The sequence below is a fragment of the Myxocyprinus asiaticus genome, chromosome 32 (assembly GCF_019703515.2).
Source record: "Myxocyprinus asiaticus isolate MX2 ecotype Aquarium Trade chromosome 32, UBuf_Myxa_2, whole genome shotgun sequence".
NCBI classification, from domain to species: Eukaryota; Metazoa; Chordata; class Actinopteri; order Cypriniformes; family Catostomidae; genus Myxocyprinus; species Myxocyprinus asiaticus.
In genome coordinates, this window is record NC_059375.1 from 36,912,013 (window position 1) to 36,931,094 (window position 19,082).

General features: G+C 36.6%; 1 protein-coding gene across 3 annotated transcripts in view; it reads left to right on the forward strand.

Annotated features, from left to right (window-relative positions):
• The window catches only part of LOC127423245 (cholesterol transporter ABCA5-like), a 45,288-nt gene extending 32,874 nt beyond the window's left edge, over positions 1–12,414 (forward strand). For 2 of the 3 annotated variants that reach the window (XM_051667389.1, XM_051667390.1), the window contains 11 exons: positions 3,356–3,479; positions 3,608–3,725; positions 3,801–3,892; positions 4,245–4,411; positions 6,501–6,576; positions 6,671–6,765; positions 6,927–7,046; positions 7,187–7,339; positions 7,469–7,548; positions 7,640–7,695; positions 8,879–12,414. In XM_051667389.1, the coding sequence (XP_051523349.1) occupies positions 3,356–3,479; positions 3,608–3,725; positions 3,801–3,892; positions 4,245–4,411; positions 6,501–6,576; positions 6,671–6,765; positions 6,927–7,046; positions 7,187–7,339; positions 7,469–7,548; positions 7,640–7,695; positions 8,879–9,019 (1,222 nt within the window). In that variant the 3' untranslated portion in view covers positions 9,020–12,414. The other variant, XM_051667391.1, reaches the window with a different exon arrangement.
• Positions 12,415–19,082: the final 6,668 nt, after the last annotated feature.

Consider the following 19,082-nt stretch of genomic DNA (forward strand, 5'->3'; position numbering starts at 1 on the left):
TCTATAGCGACATCTGTGGTTGAAAGTGAAAATTGCAAGCAGTTTGCAGAAGAACACCTGACGTCAGTCGTGTTTCGCAACTGCCCTTCTGGTGGATGAATCTCATGATTTTAGCTTACCAGTACATCGCCCGTGTGTGATCATGACTGGGAGATATGCAGATCCGGAGTCATGTTTATATTATGTTATATAATTAAACATTTAAAACTGAAATATTACTTGCTTTGATGAAGAAAAAAAAAACACTCTTATTTTCATATTTTGAATGAATTAATTTTACACTTATAGTGCTTTTTTGTTTATGGACATGACGTAAGGATGAACGGCATAAGCCAGCAATTTCATTCCAAATCCCACCCGAGAGCTCAAAATACAAATAATTTTTATAGGCTTACCATAGAGAATTGGAGTAAGGACATTGGTTTGAACACTGATTGTTTATGTACTCAAACAATAATGGCAATTTGTTAATTTTTACCCAAAAAGTCTTACATAGTGAAGCTTTAAATATGGGAGAAATATGTTTTCTTAAATTAATACGTTAGCATGTGCACTCTTAAGTATTCCAATGTATTAAAAAACATGAGAATATGTTACCAATAATAGTATTAAATATTTAGCATTTTTGTTTAATATATAGCTTCTATGGCAACAAAAATTATAATAATTTTTTTTTTTAGCCTATTGACGATATGCAATATATATCTCGATAATTATGTATTTGCTTGGAAATGGCTCAAGTGAATTTTTCTTTTAAATAAGAGGAACCATAATTTCATCCAAACAGCCACTGTAGCCAAATAGATTCAAAATTTTAAAGACATTTAATAAAAATCTAGTTACAAATATCTAGTTTTCACTAAATGAACACAAGAGATTTAATATTTTTCATAGATATGCTCTTTTATAGTTATATTTATATTTTATATGCAGTGATACATAGAAGGTTAATACAAAAGCATTATTTACCTACATATATTTTTACTAAAATAATTTTTTGCAAAAGGTGTGCAAACAGTACTTGTTTTTTTAAACCCAGTTGAATATTGCATAATCCTTAATTATTACTGTGGGGCCCAGTCAAGTTTTTATTAGAATATAATACTGAATTATCATTTTTATTTTAAGGATAAGATTTTTTTTTATATAAAAGTGTGACGAGGAGGAGGGCGTGGCCGGGCTGTGATGGAGCACGCCCGGAGCTGAATCAGCTGATCAGCGGGAGAGTGAAATAAAGGGCTGGCCGGAGGCGCCGATTTGAGAGAGAGACGCACGCGGCCGCGCTGCACATTTGTTTATGTTGGTTTTAAGTTTACCATTAAACTTTGTTTACTGTTCAGCCGGTTCCCGCCTCCTCCTTGCCCATCCTTTATGTGTTACAGTGGTGCTGAAACCCGGGAGGGAGGAGGGATGCGCTGTCGCAGAGTCCTCGCCGCAGCCACAGCCATCTGCCTGGGGACAGCCTGTCTGCCGAGAAGGGGAGGAGTGGTTCCGTCCGCCAGGGGCCGGAGGACTCACTGCCGTTTGCCAGAAGGCGGAGGAGTGGTTGAGGACCGGGCGATAGCGCGTCCGGGAGCCGGCAAGCAAGTTTTTCTCTCTCGCTCTCTCGCTCTCGCTCGCCCTTTCCCTCTCCCCACGCCTCCCCTCATCTCTCCCCCCAGGTTCACAGGAGGCGGGGTGGGCCACCTTCTGACAGAATGGCCGGAAGGGCAGCATCTCCCCCATCAGAAATGGGGGGAGTTAGTCAGACCGGTGGTGCCCCGGCCTGAATCATGTGGGGGAGGAGTGTGACGAGGAGGAGGGCGTGGCCAGGCCGTGATTGAGCACAGCCATCGCTGAATCGGCTGATCAGCGGGAGAGCAAGATAAAGGGGCGGCCAGAGGTGCCGGTTCGAGAGAGGCGGCTGCGCTGCACATTTGTTTATGTTGGTTTAAGTTTACCATTAAACTTTGTTTACTGTTCAGCCAGTTCCTACCGCCTCCTTGCCCGTCCTTTATGTGTTACAAAAAGTAATATATTTCTCCCTTCCTCTGGAGTTTTTATTTTGACACTGAAATAAAGTGCAGTGTGTATTTAACAGTTTACAATGTTCCGCATGTGGTTAAACTCTGTCATCTTTTCTCTTATATTGTGCCACGTTTGTAGATTTGTATAATAACTTGTAGCAGTTACTAATGTTTGTGTTAAAGCACGCGATACCAGGCTAACCGATAACTCACCAGGGAAACCTAGCTACTCCTGCTCAGTCTAGGGTTTGTTGTTATATTACTATCTAGCTAGGGCCTGCTTGTAACTATCCCTGGGGTGTATGCACTTGACATAGACATAAGTCTAAATCATTGTGTGTGCACGAAGTGATGGATACATTCAGACAGAAACTCTCGGCTTATCGGCTTGTCCGCGGATGATATCGAGTTCATTGGCCAGCATGGTCCTTGCTTCCTCTCAAAGCGGCGTGCTCCTGTCTTACCCGTCAGTTCATAGCTTGTATAAAAATGTTCCAAGGGAAGGTGGGTATCAAATAAAAAAATACAAAATGAACAGAACCAAACACACTTCCAAACAGCCAGACGTGCAATGCTTGCTCAGGTCCCACTGGGTTTTCTTGTTCTCACCTGGAACCCCGCCCAAGCGCCTACTCTCACCTCTTCAAGACCACTTCAACCAATCAGCTGGCTCCTCCCCTGCAGCCTCTAATTTCAGTGAGTTAGTTACCCCCATCAAAACCGTAACAGTTTGGAATTTAGTGAATGCTTGAACATGCAGTACTTTTCTTTCACAATGCATGTTAACTGCTCTAAAAGCGCTAAAAACACGAGCCCGTGAGCCCTGCGCATGCACAGAACAATGCGTCACATGATTATTCTGAAGCTCACACAGACCATGTTTATCCGTCTTTAATCGCAGCCTTTTAGAGTTTAATAATCACATAACCATATAGCCATTGATGTTATTTTGAATAATTGCGCAGGCCTAAAGGATTGTGAAATTTGTCTACTGATGCGCTCTTTATGAAATGATAAAATCATCGCTATATTCATGATATTGCTACATTTTATATCACCAGCAAATTAATCGCGATTTATACTGTGAATATTTAATAGCCTTAATACTGTAGCTAGGATACATTAATGGGTGTTAACTAATAATCTTAAAATTATAAAAGAATTAAGTGCAGTCAGAACCAGAATGATTAAATTCTTGTGATTTCCATCCCTAATGAAGTTTAACAGTTGCGTTTTTCAAGATGTCACTACCTGTTTAGAACTTTTTTGAGTTAAAATAACAATACTGTCTGCTGGAATTTCATAGCAAATGAAGTAAACATTATAATAGCCACCTCTGTGTCCTTAAGGATTTCCTCCAATGCAAAGAGCAAAGTTCAGCGGAACCCAGAGGAGAACATTAGCGAGGATGAGGATGTTCAGGTGGAGAAAGCTCGAGTGAAGGAGGCGTTGACCTGTCAGTCCTGTGAGGAAGTATGTCCCCAATGTTTTCTATAAATCTTTCTCTCATTCTCACTCACTCCCTCTGTCTCAAGTCACTTTGTGTTGCTTCATATTTTATATTTAATTGGACAACAAAATTTTTCTTTTTTTTGGTACAGAAACCAGTGGTGGTGGTGAGTGACCTGAGGAAACAATACAAAGGCAAGAGAGAAGGTTTCTCTCTTGGCAAGATAAGAAAAGTGGCCACTAAGAACATCTCCTTCTGTGTTCGCAAAGGTAAAATATCTGATTGGATGCAATTAATGATGATAGAGAGAACAATCCACATGATAGTGATTAATCTTTTCTCAGGTGAGGTTTTGGGTCTGCTGGGACCAAATGGAGCTGGAAAGAGCACCATCATGCACATGCTGTCAGGGGACACGGAGCCCACTGCTGGACAGGTTTGTACTCACAAATATTACTGTTTCATCTGCACAGATTTTGGGGTAAACATCTGTGAAATTCACCAGCATAGATTTAAACACGGAAATTTTTTTTAAAGTAGCTGTGAGTTCTACATCCTTATTGGTAATTGAAAGCATTAGCAAATAAGTCAAAATATTCAATAAACTAACTAAATAGGAATGTGTAGAACTTTGTGCTGACATTCCAGTTCGGTGGAAATTATCGGAGCTCTCTGAAAAATTGTGCGGGCACAGATTCTGTGGTTCGGGTTATTGTCTAAATATATGGGACTTGTTTAGTGCTGTCCGACTGTGTACGACAAATTAGTATTTTGATTTATATTTTCAGATCCTGATGGGGGATTACTTCCAGCCAATGGAAAACCCCTTGGAGCATGTGGGGTACTGTCCTCAGGTGAACCCTCTTTGGCCTAGAATCACTTTACAGGAGCACCTGGAGATCTATGCTGCCATAAAGGGGTTACATCAATGTGATATCCCAAATATCATTAAGCGGTAGCAAATCTCTTTCCTAAAGCAGTGATATTTTTTTTTGACATTTTCCACGAATAGGGTGCAAATTGGTTTCTCATTACCAGTGTTGGGTGTAATGCATTACTAAGTAATTAATTACTGTAATTACTTTTTCATTGAAAAAAGTAAAGTAAGGGATTACTCTTAATTTTTTAGTAATTTAATTACAGTTACTTCTGATGTAATTGTGTTTAGGGCTGCAACTAATGATTATTTTGATAATCGACTAATCTAACGATTATTCGGGTGATTATTGCAACAATTAATCATTAGCTCTAAACCGATTATTCAGCTTGTGCCCTGACTTAAAAGGTCGTAATAAATGTGCTTACTAATAATAAAGATGACAAAATCATCTTTTAAAAATAGCTCTAAATGACATTCACTGAATTAAAGGAAAAAAATGATTTTTTATTAAGTTTAATTCAGTAAAGAAATTCACTGCAAAAACTTATATTGTAATCAAGTGTTTTGTCTTGTTTTCCATTTAAAAATATTTAAAAATCCTTAAAACAAGATACATTTACCTGATAAACAACATATAATATATTTAGACTTGCTTTAAGAGAATGTATCTTGAATATAAGTGTTTTTTGTAGATAAGTGTATTTTTTCACTTATCGTTTATTCTTCTGCCAGTGCAGTAAAGACAAAGTATACTTCTATTCAAGATCTATTCTCTGAAAGCAAGTCTAAATATCTTATTAATAGGTAAATGTATTTTGTTTTAAGGATTTTTAGATATTTAAAAATATTTAAATATTTAATATATTCAACATTCTCAAACAACATTTTTTTTCCCTGCAGTATAGCTCCTTAAATAAATGTACTTTATTTTAAAGGAGTTTTAGATATTCATATTGGAAAACAAGCCAAAACAACAACTTTTAATCCATCTTTAACTCTCAAAAAACAAACTCTCTCTTCTTAATTGAGCTGCATATCGGTGATTTTCTTCACTATAAGATGCACACTGCAACCCGTGTATTATGATTCACTTCGTGGCAAGCCATTACATTATAATCTAACTGGAGCAAGCGTGGGTCCCCGCGAGGGACAAGCGTGCCCGCGCCAGAGTGTACATCAGCCGGGTGCAGTTTCAATCTCTCCTCCTAAGATCTGGTCACTTCACGCGACTCATAGAAGCGGCCCTGACTGCACAGACATATGCCAGTTTTGGAGTTTGTACTTATTTACATGACCTGCTTCCCTATTATTTGAACTTTAATAAAGGATGCATTAAAGATATAATGGCAGGGTGTTTCCTTTAAAGACGCTCTGGCATGCAAGCTTTGCTTCAGTGGAATGGCAGCTCCGGCTCCGCTTATTCCACAACGAGAGTGCTTCTGTATTTAGTTATTTTGTTTTTTGTATAATTTCCTCATACTTGGCGATCTACATCACCTGAAGCTGTTTGGAAAGTGTGGAGTGCGTCTGGACTGTTAAGCTGTGTTTTCTCTCCTCAGTCAGGCGCGAGATGTAGTGCTCCTCTTGCACGCCATCATTAGTTTCATATCTGATCTCATGTTACGTTAAATTAGATCAAACTATTCAGCAACGAAAATTTTTGTTGACTGTTTTATTGTCAACGTTGTTGATAACATCGACTAATGGTTTCAGCCCTAATTGTGTTAAATACGGTATAGACTATAGAACAGTTCTATATAAAACAGTAGTGAATTTAAAATCGAAATTTAACATCTAATGTTAGTGTATTTTTCTAATTTAATGCAGCCTCCTTAAATTCTTTGACCAGTTCATGAATGATTTATTTGATTTTATATGATTTATTTGAAAGAATTAAAAGAACAATTTCATGTCTATCCTTGTATTTTTCATCTGTTCGAGGAGAAATCTAATTACACTGTAGATGTAAGTAGTAGTTAGTAATTATTACTTTTTTATAGTAACTTACCCAACACTTGCTCATTACTTTTAAAAGCTATACAGATACAAATTCCTATTATATGCCGAAATGTCAAAAAAAAAAAAAAATTTACGACTTGTCAATATATGACAACCTCAGCATTTTTTATGTTGTAATTGCTCATTCCAGTTCTTGTCATTTCAGTGTTGTAAATGCTCTGGAACTGAAGGATCATCTTTATAAACAGGCAAAACACCTGTCTGCAGGGCTAAAGAGGAAGGTTTGTCAAAAATGACAGTTTGATCAAATATTGATTTAGAATAAACCGAATTTACCGTGAGCTTTTAGGCTTACTTTTTTCTTTTTCTTTTTAGTTGTGCTTTGCACTAAGCATGCTGGGAAATCCTCAGATAGTATTGTTAGATGAGCCGTCTGCAGGGATGGATCCCAAATCGAAGCAGCGCATGTGGTAAAATGTACAACTGTACTGCTCAGTACAGCTTAAAGTCTTATTACTTACATTAAATGGATATATAACTGCATGCTATGGCAGGAATATATTTAATACTTTATAATCGTATGGTGTAAATATAACAAAGGAGGCTTCAAATACTTTGTCCATTCTGATAGGAGGGCAATCCGCGCTGCATTTAAGAACAAACAGCGAGGAGCCCTTTTAACCACCCACTACATGGAGGAGGCTGAGGCTGTGTGCGACCGTGTGGCCATCATGGTCTCTGGTCAGCTACGGTGAGAAACTGAGGGTTTGGGTTCAGATCAAATCCTCAAATGTTAAATGTATCATTAGGCTTGTTCCTTACTTAAATTTGGAGCTTTCAGATTAAGTAAAAAAGAGGTTATAAAACTGTTTGATATGTCATACCCTACAGGTGTATTGGTTCAATTCAGCACCTGAAGGGGAAGTTCGGGAGAGGCTACAGCCTAGAGATTAATCTCAGGGAGGAGCTCACGGGTCTCCAGCAGGTGGCGCTGTTGCACAAAGAGATACTAAAAATATTTCCCCACGCTGCTCGTCAGGACAGGTATGTTTGTAATTTGGTTTGGGGGGTGGGGGGGGCAGTGAAACACTAAAAGGTAATTGTCTGACATAAAAGCAGAATGGAAAATACCTGGGAGTTAGGGATTTTGTAACATGTGCTGGATCTTTGCAGTTTTGCCACCCTGATGGTGTATAAAATCCCAATGGAGGATGTGACGTCACTAGCCAAGTCGTTTGCCCAGCTAGAGAGTGGTAAGTAATGGTGCATTTCAGGTTTTGCCAAAAACTCTCTAACTGTTTTAGTCATCACTATACATATGTTCATTTGCTTTCTCCTTCACAGCTAAAAAAAACTTTAACTTTGAAGAGTACAACTTCTCCCAGTCAACTCTTGAACAGGTATGTGTGCAATCATGTCTTGAAATATATTTTATTCCTGCAAAATACATAAATAAATAAAATAAAATAATACATTTAGTGAGGCTTAAGCTTAAAAAAAAGCACAAATAAAAACTACCAAGAAAAATGATTTGACTTATGTTACAAATTTTTATTTTTTAATTATTTTTTTTTGTCTACTTTGGCAACAAAATCTCAATGTTCTCTCTTTGCACTGTCAAACAAACAAGTCATAGACCGGGCTGAAGAATTTTACCAGTCAGAAATTAGCATAATAAATTCTGATTCAAAGTAATGGTCAGCATCCTCCAATCACTGCCAACCATGTTGAGTGATTCAAACATCATCTGCAGCCTGAAACTGAACTTTTGGTCAGATGTTAGGAGTGAATGCACTTTGCTGCATAGCAAAGCAATAGAATGCTCCCTTGCTCCCTATTTAGTGAATGACTTAATCTCCAGTGTGCTGTTTGTCTGCGCTGGTCTCCGAACAGTTTGAAATGCACCTTATTTTCATCGTAACTCCATATAAAGCCTCTGAAAGCAGCATTTTTCAGCTTTTGGATGAACCCATTGATTCTCAATGTGATAATACACAGTAAATATTGCATTTCTAAGGAAAAAATATGCTAAAGTACATATTTGTGTACATTGTGTTTAGCAGGGTGGTGTTTTGCGATAAATCACTCAAATGTTAAAAATGGCATATTGGATGAAACTAGAGAGACTAATCTTTTGACTAAAACAGGTTATGTCAAAACTTCATTAGTTTTCTTAGCAGATGTAGTCTTGTTGGCATTTATCCCAAAGACAATCTCCACTGAGATTGGTGCCATGTTGTTTTGTCACATGACTCGTGCATCAAAAAAGTTTAACCCTGTACTGACAGCCCAGAATGTTCTGAACTGAGATCAGTCAGTTTAAATTAAAATAAATTATGCATAGAGTATAGCGAAAACTAAACAGTCTATGTAGGAAGATGCAAGGTCAAATGAGGTTAAGGATGTTTAGATATTTTACTGGACAAATACAAGACAAATATACTGATTAATAATATTAGACTAATAATATGAATTACATTTATATACTTGACTGATATCATCACTGCAAAATACCCTATCTCTCTGCTGTTTATCTAGCCTGAACATGGTTAATTGAATTAAACCTGTGATTGTGTTATGCAGGTTTTCATGGATTTCGCTAAAGAGCAGGAGAACGAAGAGGAAGAGGTGGGATCTCTCAGCACTACTTTCCAATGGCAGAGACTGAGACAGGACGGTTCTGTATCCGTCAATCACGCTGAAAGCATAGTACACCAGCTATGAGCCAATCCTGTCCAGCCTTTCCTGAAACACCCCTCTTGTCTCTCTATCTCACTGCATGTGCCGTCCTTTGCCTTAAGAGCCTTAAACTAATAGGACTCACAGGAGACTTGACTGTGGAGACTTTGGCGGCCAATAGCACACATGCAGAAGATGTGTGGACCACGAGACCCGAATAGGCTCTGGTTCTGGCACTTGCTGTTGTAAGATGGGATCTGGCACAATTCGTGTGTCAGCTGTAACACCTAAGCTAGACTTGACCTTTTTTATTATGAAGAGATTTTATTTTTTAATTTCCACTCTCTGCCAGTAAGAAAACACATTTTAACATATAACTTCCATTCACAAGCCTCCTTTAAGGGGTTTACCTGATATTATGTATGATGCTCACTGTCCTGTTGTTTCGTTACACCATATGCACATGTAAATCACTGGGAAGTTAATTGCATGGAGCGGGTTCCACATTATCAGAATGGTACCAATGTCTCACTCACGTTGATGCCAAAACATTGCTTTTGGTGTCTGTTGCATGGGGTATAAACTTGCATCTATGTGTGTTCGGCTATAGCGTTCTATATACATACTGAGATTTGTATTATCTGATGTGTGATGTACGTATTCAGACAGGAGAATCTCATTACAGCTGTCTACCACAGCATTATCGCCGAGATTTACCAGCATGTATGGGATGACACTTGTTTCTTATAACCCTTTTTTGGGCAGAGTGTGCCCTGCAGGTGCATGAAGCCTTCTCTATCTCTGCTGCACCCAGGAGATCTGCAAGACTCCTTTCTTAAACACCAGCATATGTTTCAGGCTTGCACAGAGCTCTCCAAAGAAAAAAGGTTTATGCGCTCACAGTAAGCAAGCGAGTGGGTTTCAAATCAAGACGGTAGGAGGACATCGGTCTGGTTGGTATTTCTGTCCCCTTCTCATCCTCTTTTTCTTTTCGTCAGGTGGCATTTATTTAGGATTTTCTTTTTAATCAGTAGCTTGGAATGTAGCTCCCACAATCTGTACCAAACCATGTAGCACAACAACTTCGTCACATACTGCTGAGCAAGGTCTTTTTATTTATTTGGTTTTAAACGAGAGTAACAAGTGAGGCAGATGCTATTGAGCTTTTGGAACCCTGAGCCTTGAATGTACAGTGGTATTTTTTGGTGAAGTTTTACAGTGAAGCAATAGATTGTGTTCAATGTGGTTTTTATAGTATCCAGTTGAGCACAATGTAAGGGGTCGTTCATACCAACCAAACGCAAGTTTTTTTGCATTGCTTACATCTGTGAGCATTGCAGAATGTTTTGCGCATGAACGCCACATTTTTAAGATGCCGTGTCAATTTTAAGTACTTCAACTTTTAAAAATGCTTCTTGAGACACCTGCATTCTGTTCCATTTGTTGCATTGTCTTGCTGTTTTTAATGCAAGAATGTGATTGGTTGGAACAGCCTTCAAATCTTTGGAGAACTTTGCTTTTAGGAGATTTTGTACACCAGAGATTAAACATGGGCCTAGTTTTGGTTAGTTGGTTCGAGCTAAATGTGGTGCTTTGAGCATAGCAGCAAAAACTTCCAACATTTTTATATATGCATCTTATATGTATTGAAATATTTTGTTAAATGTAAAATAATAATCTAATACTTCTCAATATCTTTGCACTCCGAGTGACTGTGGCATCTTTTGTATACACTCATTGAGAACTTTATTAGGTACATTATGGTCTTAATAAAGTGCCCGACATGGTCTTCTGCTGTTATAGCCCATCCACCTCAAGGTTTGATGTGTTGTGCATTCTGAGATGCTATTCTGTTCACTGCAATTGTACAGAGTGGTTATCTGAGTTACTGTAGCCTTTCTGCCTGCTCAAACCAGTCTGACCATTCTCTGTTGACCTCTCTCACCAACAAGGCGTTTCCGTCCACAGAACTGCCGCTCACTGGATGTTTTTTTGTTTTTGGCACAATTCTGAGTAAACTTGTGCGTGAAAATCCCATGAGATCAGCAGTTACCGTAATACTCAAACCAGCCCATCTGGCACCAACAATCATCCCACGGTTAAAATCACTGAGATCACATTTTTTTCCCCATTCTGATGGTTGATGTGAACATTAACTGAAGCTCCTGACCCATATCTGCATGATTTTATGCATTGCTCTGCTGCCACACGATTGGCTGATTAAATAATTGCTTGAATAAGTAGATGAACAGGTGTTCCTAATAAAGTGCTCAATGAGTGTATTTCCGTAATGGCATCTTTCAAATAACAACTAGTATACATGCACATTATCAAGTTTTTTAAAACATTTTCAGATATTCTTTACTAGTGAGAGTGGACTTCCTTTTTCAATTCTCTGTTGTTTGGTTAAAGTATTGCAGCAAATACACAAAGTCTATGTATTCTGTTGATGTCCAGCATCTTCTCAACTTACATGTGGCATTTTGGACGGCCTTTTAGTTGGAGCTAATCTGTTGTACACATTTTTAATTTATCTGATTACACATAGATACTTTTTTGGCAGTATAACCTCAGCTGAATGTGAATGGGTTTATATAATGACATGTCTGAATCAGTCCATCAAAATAAATCTACTGCAAAGTTTTTAAATCAACAAAAAGATGCCCTTATGATTTTTGCAGCTGGATGCTGTGGAACAATTATATCTGATGTTCTGGGCAAACACAGGAAAGTAGTTAATCTTTAATGTTTTTTGTTTTTTTGTTATGTTTTTTGTATTTCTTGTAATTTTTTCACATATACAGTATAGCCTGTTGTGTCAGTAATGTACAACAATTCTATAACATTTAACACTGAACAGTTTAGTCTTTGAGTTGGGATCAGGTGGTTATATTGAACACTGTATCTATTTAACCAGACCTTTATTTCCTGAAGTGCAATATATGAATACTTGTATGTGTGAATAATTAATGCATTATGTAAACGGTGTCATTGCAAACTGCAATATTAATGTTGTCTCTTTTGTGAACTCAGATGTGTCTTGCAGTACAATGTAGCCACAAATATTTAATCTTTTAGAACGCTTTGCACTCTTCTCCCCTAGTGCCCATGTCCTGCCCTATGTATGCAAAAAATTGTTTTGAAAATAAAATGTTTTCAGGATGTTTACTTCTGGACCAGTGGATGAGAATGATAAATTTATGCATATTTAACTTTTTTCCTAGTCTTCTCAGTGCAACATGCATATATTGGCCACATGTACATTGTATGCCTCAAATGTTGTATCATATAATTCAATCTCAATAAGGTGAAGTACACTGATTCTGTTTTAAACCTGTTGTACTTCTTTGTACAACAGGTATATATATATATATATAAAACACACACATGGAAGTATGGGAATTATTCTATGAAAAATAAAAAGGTTAAACAAATTAAAACATTTAGCTGTTTCTAAGTATAGCCACCCTTTTTACACTCCCTCAACCACCTTCATGAGATATCCAATGTGTATGCTTTTGAAACCGTTCCAATGTATACTGGACATCCCTAAGACTGATCTTGCTTTGCAGGAAGATTTACAATATGTCATGCTGTGATGCGTTGTTCAGGTTTTTCCCATGGCAGGATTATGGTCCTGCGAGGCCCCAGGGCAAACCTAACAGTGAAATGTACTTAATGAAATGAGTTCACTTCACTCAAAAGTTAGTAAAAGTTAATGTCACTTAGTAGATAAAAGTTAACTGAACTCAGCAACTAATTGTATTAAGCAGAACTCTGAATCTGAATCAGTTATAAGAATTTGTTATGTTATTTTCAACTTAAATTAATAGAGTTACAGCAATTCATATATCAGCCTATGATTGACAAAGCAACCTCACTGTTTTCTAATTTTTCTAAATATTCTAATAATAGAAATGACTTTTGAATAGCATTATTATTAATTAACAAAGAATTAGTCTAAATTATTTCTGTTGTAATAAACATGGTCAAAAATGCTGTTAACTGAGCTTAAATGCCTTTGAACCAGGAACGTTCCTTAAATATGAAGCGTTAACACCATAATTTTCTCATAGAAATTAGAGAACATATTATGTACATCATTGTTTTACTAACAATGTTCATTTTTGCTCACAGTCCTATGCAACTTAAGTAATTCGAGTAACTATATTTTAATGTAGTATTCTCAGCTTTCCTAAACCATTTGAGTTCTATGAATTATTTAGACATTATTAGATAACAGAATTTATGTGTGCTTAAATAAATTAATGCAATAAACTAAAATATTTTAAGTATACTCTAATGTTTGGCTGATCGAATACTTAAATTGAAGTGTAGTTAACTCAGTTGTAATAAGTTCACAGTACTCATACATATAATTTTTAAACTTTAAATGGTTTAAGGCAATCAGTTTCCTCAAATGAAATGAGTTAACTTGTCGGGTTTTACAGTGTACATGCAGTGTAAATGATGGTAGAATGAAAAAGAATAAAAATAATTATTATATACTGATCAGCCACAACATTAAAACCACCTGCCTAATATTGTGTAGTTCCTCATCGTGCCGCCAAAACAGCGCCAAACACCACAAATGTACAGAGTGGTTATCTGAGTTACCATGGACTTTGTCAGATCAAACCAGTCTGGTCATTCTCTGTTGACCTATCTCATCAACAAGGCATTTCTGTCCACTGTCTCTGTGTGTGTGTGTGTGTGTGTGTGTGTGTGTGTGTGTGTGTGTGTGTGTCTGTATAATTATTATTTATTTTTTTAACAGAATCTCAAAGATATTAATTCATGCAAAATAAAGACTGGTAGCTTTAATTGGAGAGCCTTAAAATAATGTGTGAAAGTGAAGAATTTAGGACGGTAAGATATTACTATTGTATTAATATAATATTCAGTTTAGGATGGGGTAGCTCAGTGGTAAAATACACTGACTACCACCCCTGCAGTTCGCTAGTTCGAATGCCAGGGCCTGCTGAGTGACTCCAACCAGGTCTCCTAAAGCAACCAAATTGGCCCAGGTGCTAGGGAGGGTAGAGTCACATGGGGTAACCTCCTCTGGTCGCTATAATGTGGTTCGTTCTCGGTGGGGCGCGTGGTGAGTTGAGCGTGGATGGCGTGAAGCCTCCACACGCTCTATGTCTCCGTGGCAACGCGCTCAACAAGCCATGTGATAAGATGCCTGGGTTGACGGTCTCAGACGTGGAGGCAGCTGGGATTCGTCCTCCAGCACTGAGGCGAATCACTATGCGACCACGAGGACTTAAAAAGCGCATAGGGAATTGGGCATTCCAAACTGGGTGAAAAAAAAAAAAATATATATATATATATATATATATATATATATATATATATATATATATATATACATTCAGTTTGGCTAGGTTCCATAAACAGCAGTAAATGTAGCTGACTAAGGCTAAAGTTGACCAAAAAGGAGACATTAAGTATTTGGAAATATCGTAATGTTTAAAAAAAAGAATATATTTCATGTCATTGTACCTGTGCAATATTTTGTAAGTTTTTAAAGCCTTAAAGGAAATCATATATCCCCATTTTATATGATTCCAAGTCAAATATGACTAAATGACTTCTTAAGGTGTATGTGTATTAAGCACACATAGAAGTATGACAATTTGTCAATTTATCATTACATGATAATTAGTCATAATAATTGTAACAAGCCCTTAAACACTCAAATCGTTAATTATTTGTATGACAATTAATTAATAAATTCCATAATCGTGACAGACCTACAGGGCAACTCAAAATTAATTGGATAACACTGAAAGCATATGCTTATACTGTACATGAACTACAGCATAATCAGCACAAAATGTCAAAAACAGATTTTAGCATCCGACTGTCCAAAAATCTAAATTTCCAGAACATTTTATAATAATAATAAAAATAAATACATTATATATATATATATATATATATATATATATATATATATATATATATATATAATGTACATATATGTGTGTGTGTGTCGGATAATTTTCTAATGTCAACATTTATAGTAAAAGAGTAAGTAAATCATTCACTTTGCTGTGTAATATTTGAGTATAAGTCTACATAAGTTAAATGCATTATAACAATCAAAAATATTCTTCATGGATCTTGCAAACCATATGTCATTATGTCATGGAATGGGAGTATAGTTTGTTTGTTTACCTTTGTTTTTTGTTTTTTTGCCAGTTGATTGCTCGCAGGCTCCAGTGTGGATGGTAACAGCCAAATCTATCTACGCTGGGCAAGAGCATCACACCAGTTGTTGTAATCACTTGTTTTCATTACTAAAGTATAGTTCTCATCTAGCTGGACTTGAAGTTGTCGTGTACATCTCTTCACGCCTCCACACACACACACAAAGAAGCACATACGATCATGACAATACTATAGTCTCCAGCACCCTGTCAATTCCCCATCATCTACTGTAGGTTACCATGGCTAAAACCATTCCATTCATTTGTACTTTTGATACTAATGTACATTTAATATCAGTTAATTTGACTGACACAAATAAGTAGCTCTTGGGTAAAATGCTTAATTAAAGCATTTTATACTTGCACTTTATACAACATATTTGCATTGCACTACATGTATTTTTTCCCTTTTTGTAGCCTCCCTAATATGAAGGTATACCCACGATATTATTACAGTCGTAAGATCAATATTTAGACTGAAAATTACAGTTTTGCATAACAAAATGAGTCAGATCTTTAGTGGATGGAAGATGCCCCAACCCCATCTATATAACTCTGCATTCTGAAAAATGAACACTAGATGGCACTGCATGTAAACAATTTGCACACTGTGCCTGAAGTCACATAAGCAACGGGCTCCATTTGTATCAGCATAATTTGCTCAGCTCTCTGCAGAGAGGACATTTGTATATTAATGGTAATAACTGTGTGTGTGTGTCTGGCGCTGAAAGAATCACGTTTGTCTAACATGATCGATATGCATTCCACCTCGTCAAGCTGGGGATGAAATTGAAATTGATTTGTGAATAGTGTTATTCAAAAAATCCACTCTGTGATGTAGCTCCTTTGTTTGCAGTGACACAAGTGTCTGTGGGATATAAAAGGGCCTTGATTTTACTTCCTTGATGTTTCAAGGTTTGTTGTACTCTAACAAAGATCATAATCAAACCACATCTCTTACAAACATTTTCAACGGCAGATATTATTCCATCTGCAGGTCTATTACCCTGATTAATGCATCCTCATTAGCCAGCTATAACGATGAAACACATTCATTTATTATGCATTATGATTTCTGCATTAAAATATGAGATATACCTTATTCCATTAGTGGAATTTGAGCTCTTTGTTGTGTGCAAGATGCCCAAGAGTTCAATATTTGCAGTCTGGTAAAATGCTTGGCATACTGACGCCAAAACCCTCGCCAATACTTTTGGATCATGTGCAATTACATTCACACATCCTGTATCCTCATTTGAAGTGTTAACTTTATGCACACTTGCTAAAAACACCACACACACACACACATATATATCCAGCATCACTGGGTCAGCCAAAGCCGGAACTGGGTGAATTATTGTTTAAAGAACAAGGGCCATTACCTCACCATAAGAGAGAAAGAGAGAGAAATAGGACCACAGTAAGATTAATAACAAGCTCCTTTGATTCTACAAAAACCTGTTAACCCAAGGGAAGATTTTTAGCATACAATGTTACTGAGCTGTTAACATAGTTAATGAATACAGCAAAAAGTTCAGCTCTGCTTTTCTTTGTTTACTTGAGTATTCTTCCAGGAATCAGCGTATCCCTGTCCTCAAAATAGTAGCTGATTTAAACGTGACACCCCGGTTAGAACCCGTTTTACTTCTGTAATTTGACATATTTCTAAATGAAAAAATATATTTAATAAAATAAAAAAGCTGGGTGGGACTACATTTTATTGACTGGATTGTGACAAAAGGACGTTGCATATGGAGCCAGGTGGTTAGAGGGAAGGGGTTGAAAAGTAAGAGGCGAAGAAGTTAAAAACATTTTAAAAAGACTAACATTTTTACAGCAAAACAAACCCTATAAGAGCCTTATATATCACACTAAAATCACATAGAACAGATATTTGATCACATTAGAGTAACGTTAACACGTATACACTCAAGAAATTAAGTCATTACTCTAACTTAATTGAATTATCTGGAATAAGTCAGTTTCATTGAGCCAACATAAGTTGGATTGGGTCAAAGTAATGTACAAAAGAAGTTTTAACTTAACTTCATTTATTAAGGTATATTTAATTAATGTACTTATGTTGGTCCAACTTAATTTAATTAATTGTATTAGTCATTAGTAAATGGCAGGCAAGCAAGTGTAAGGACAGTGAAACTGTGGCACTGTCAATTTAATAGCAACTGCTTATAGAGCAAAGAAACACTCAAATCAAGCATCACTTGAGAGTGAATGTCCATCTTCAACCTGTTAATGGACTGGCCTCATTTACTTCCATTGCAATTGCCTATAATGTAACCATGATTTTAAAATAAACGAGGGATGAGTTGAAAATATTTTCTGTGGTAATCAACATCATGCTACAAATGCTGTCAATGGAGCTTAACTTGTACTGAACCCAGAATATTCTTTTGAAGAAAATGTTCACCCAAAAATATCTGTTATTTTGGTCTATTCCTCACACTTAGCTATCATTTGACTCCATTAGACTTGAAATATCATGATACTTTTATGGTACATTTTTTGTGCACACCTTTTGAGTTCCACACAAGAAAGAAAGTCATATTGGTTTGGAACAATATAAAGATGAGTAAATGATGACAGAATTAAAATTTTGGGGCGAACTAACCCTTTAATAATGTAAATAGGGTTGATTTTCATTTCATGTTGAATACTGCAATTTTCCATTACGTCTCCATGTCACAAATACACACACTTACAGACAAGCACAGACATTTGCTGATTGCTTTTGGCCCAGCTATTCAGTCATGTGTCTAGGTGGATACTCTGTCTGCATTTCCTACATAATGAAATGCTGACTTTGTGGCATGTTTGATTTAAATGATTTTGGCATTCAGTGATATCACTGGCTCAGAAATGTGATCTGCGCAGAACTCATTAAAATAGCATAAACTAATATCACAGAGACCAATAGGACGTTACCTGCACCTGTCTCTTCCGGAGAGCAAAATTATCTAGGACACACAGCGGCATAAACAAGAATCTGACTTAATCATGCTTTAATGATTCACCAAATAATGACTTGTTCTGTTGTGTGATTCTGTATTTAAAGTAATAGTTCACCCAGAAATGACAATTCTGTCATTATTTACTCACCTTCACGTAGTTCCAAACCTATATGCTGCTATGCGTTTTTCCTCCACATTCACTTTCACATTCTTCTACTTTTTTTTTTTTTTTTTTTTTTTTTGACGATTTGCATTCTTTGTGCATATCGCCACCTACTGGGCAGGGAGGAGAATATATAGTAAAAAAGGACTTAAATATTGATCTGTTTCTCACCCACACCTATCATATCACTTCTGAAGATATGGATTTAACCCATGGAGTCATATGGATTACTTTTATGCTGCCTTTATATGCTTTTTAGAGCTTCAAAGTTCTCGCTAAATTTACTTGCATTGCATTGCTGATATATTTTTCTAAAAATCTTTGTTTGTGTTCAGCAGAAGTAAGAAAGTCATACACATCTGGGATGTAAATGATGAGAGAATTTTCATTTTTGGGTGAACTATCCCTTTAAGGATGTAATTACCTCTACCTCCAACTGAGAAAAAAACAAACAAACAAAAAAAAAACATCCACTGGGGATAAAGGTTTAGAGTGATATATTAACAGAACCTAGCCTACTATTTTGGGTGAAGTATCATGAAGTTCATGCAGCCGAGCCATGTGGGATAAATCTATATTTATTTTGTATAAACAGGCTACATCGAAAGATAGTGAAAAAATATGAATTTGCTGTGTATGATTACAATTACAGAGAACAACTGAACGACCTCTGCTCTTGACTGAGTACCACCATTTCTCACACTCTTCCATATTTCGTGAAATCAAAGGAAATTTTATGACTGTAGTCTTTTAAAAAG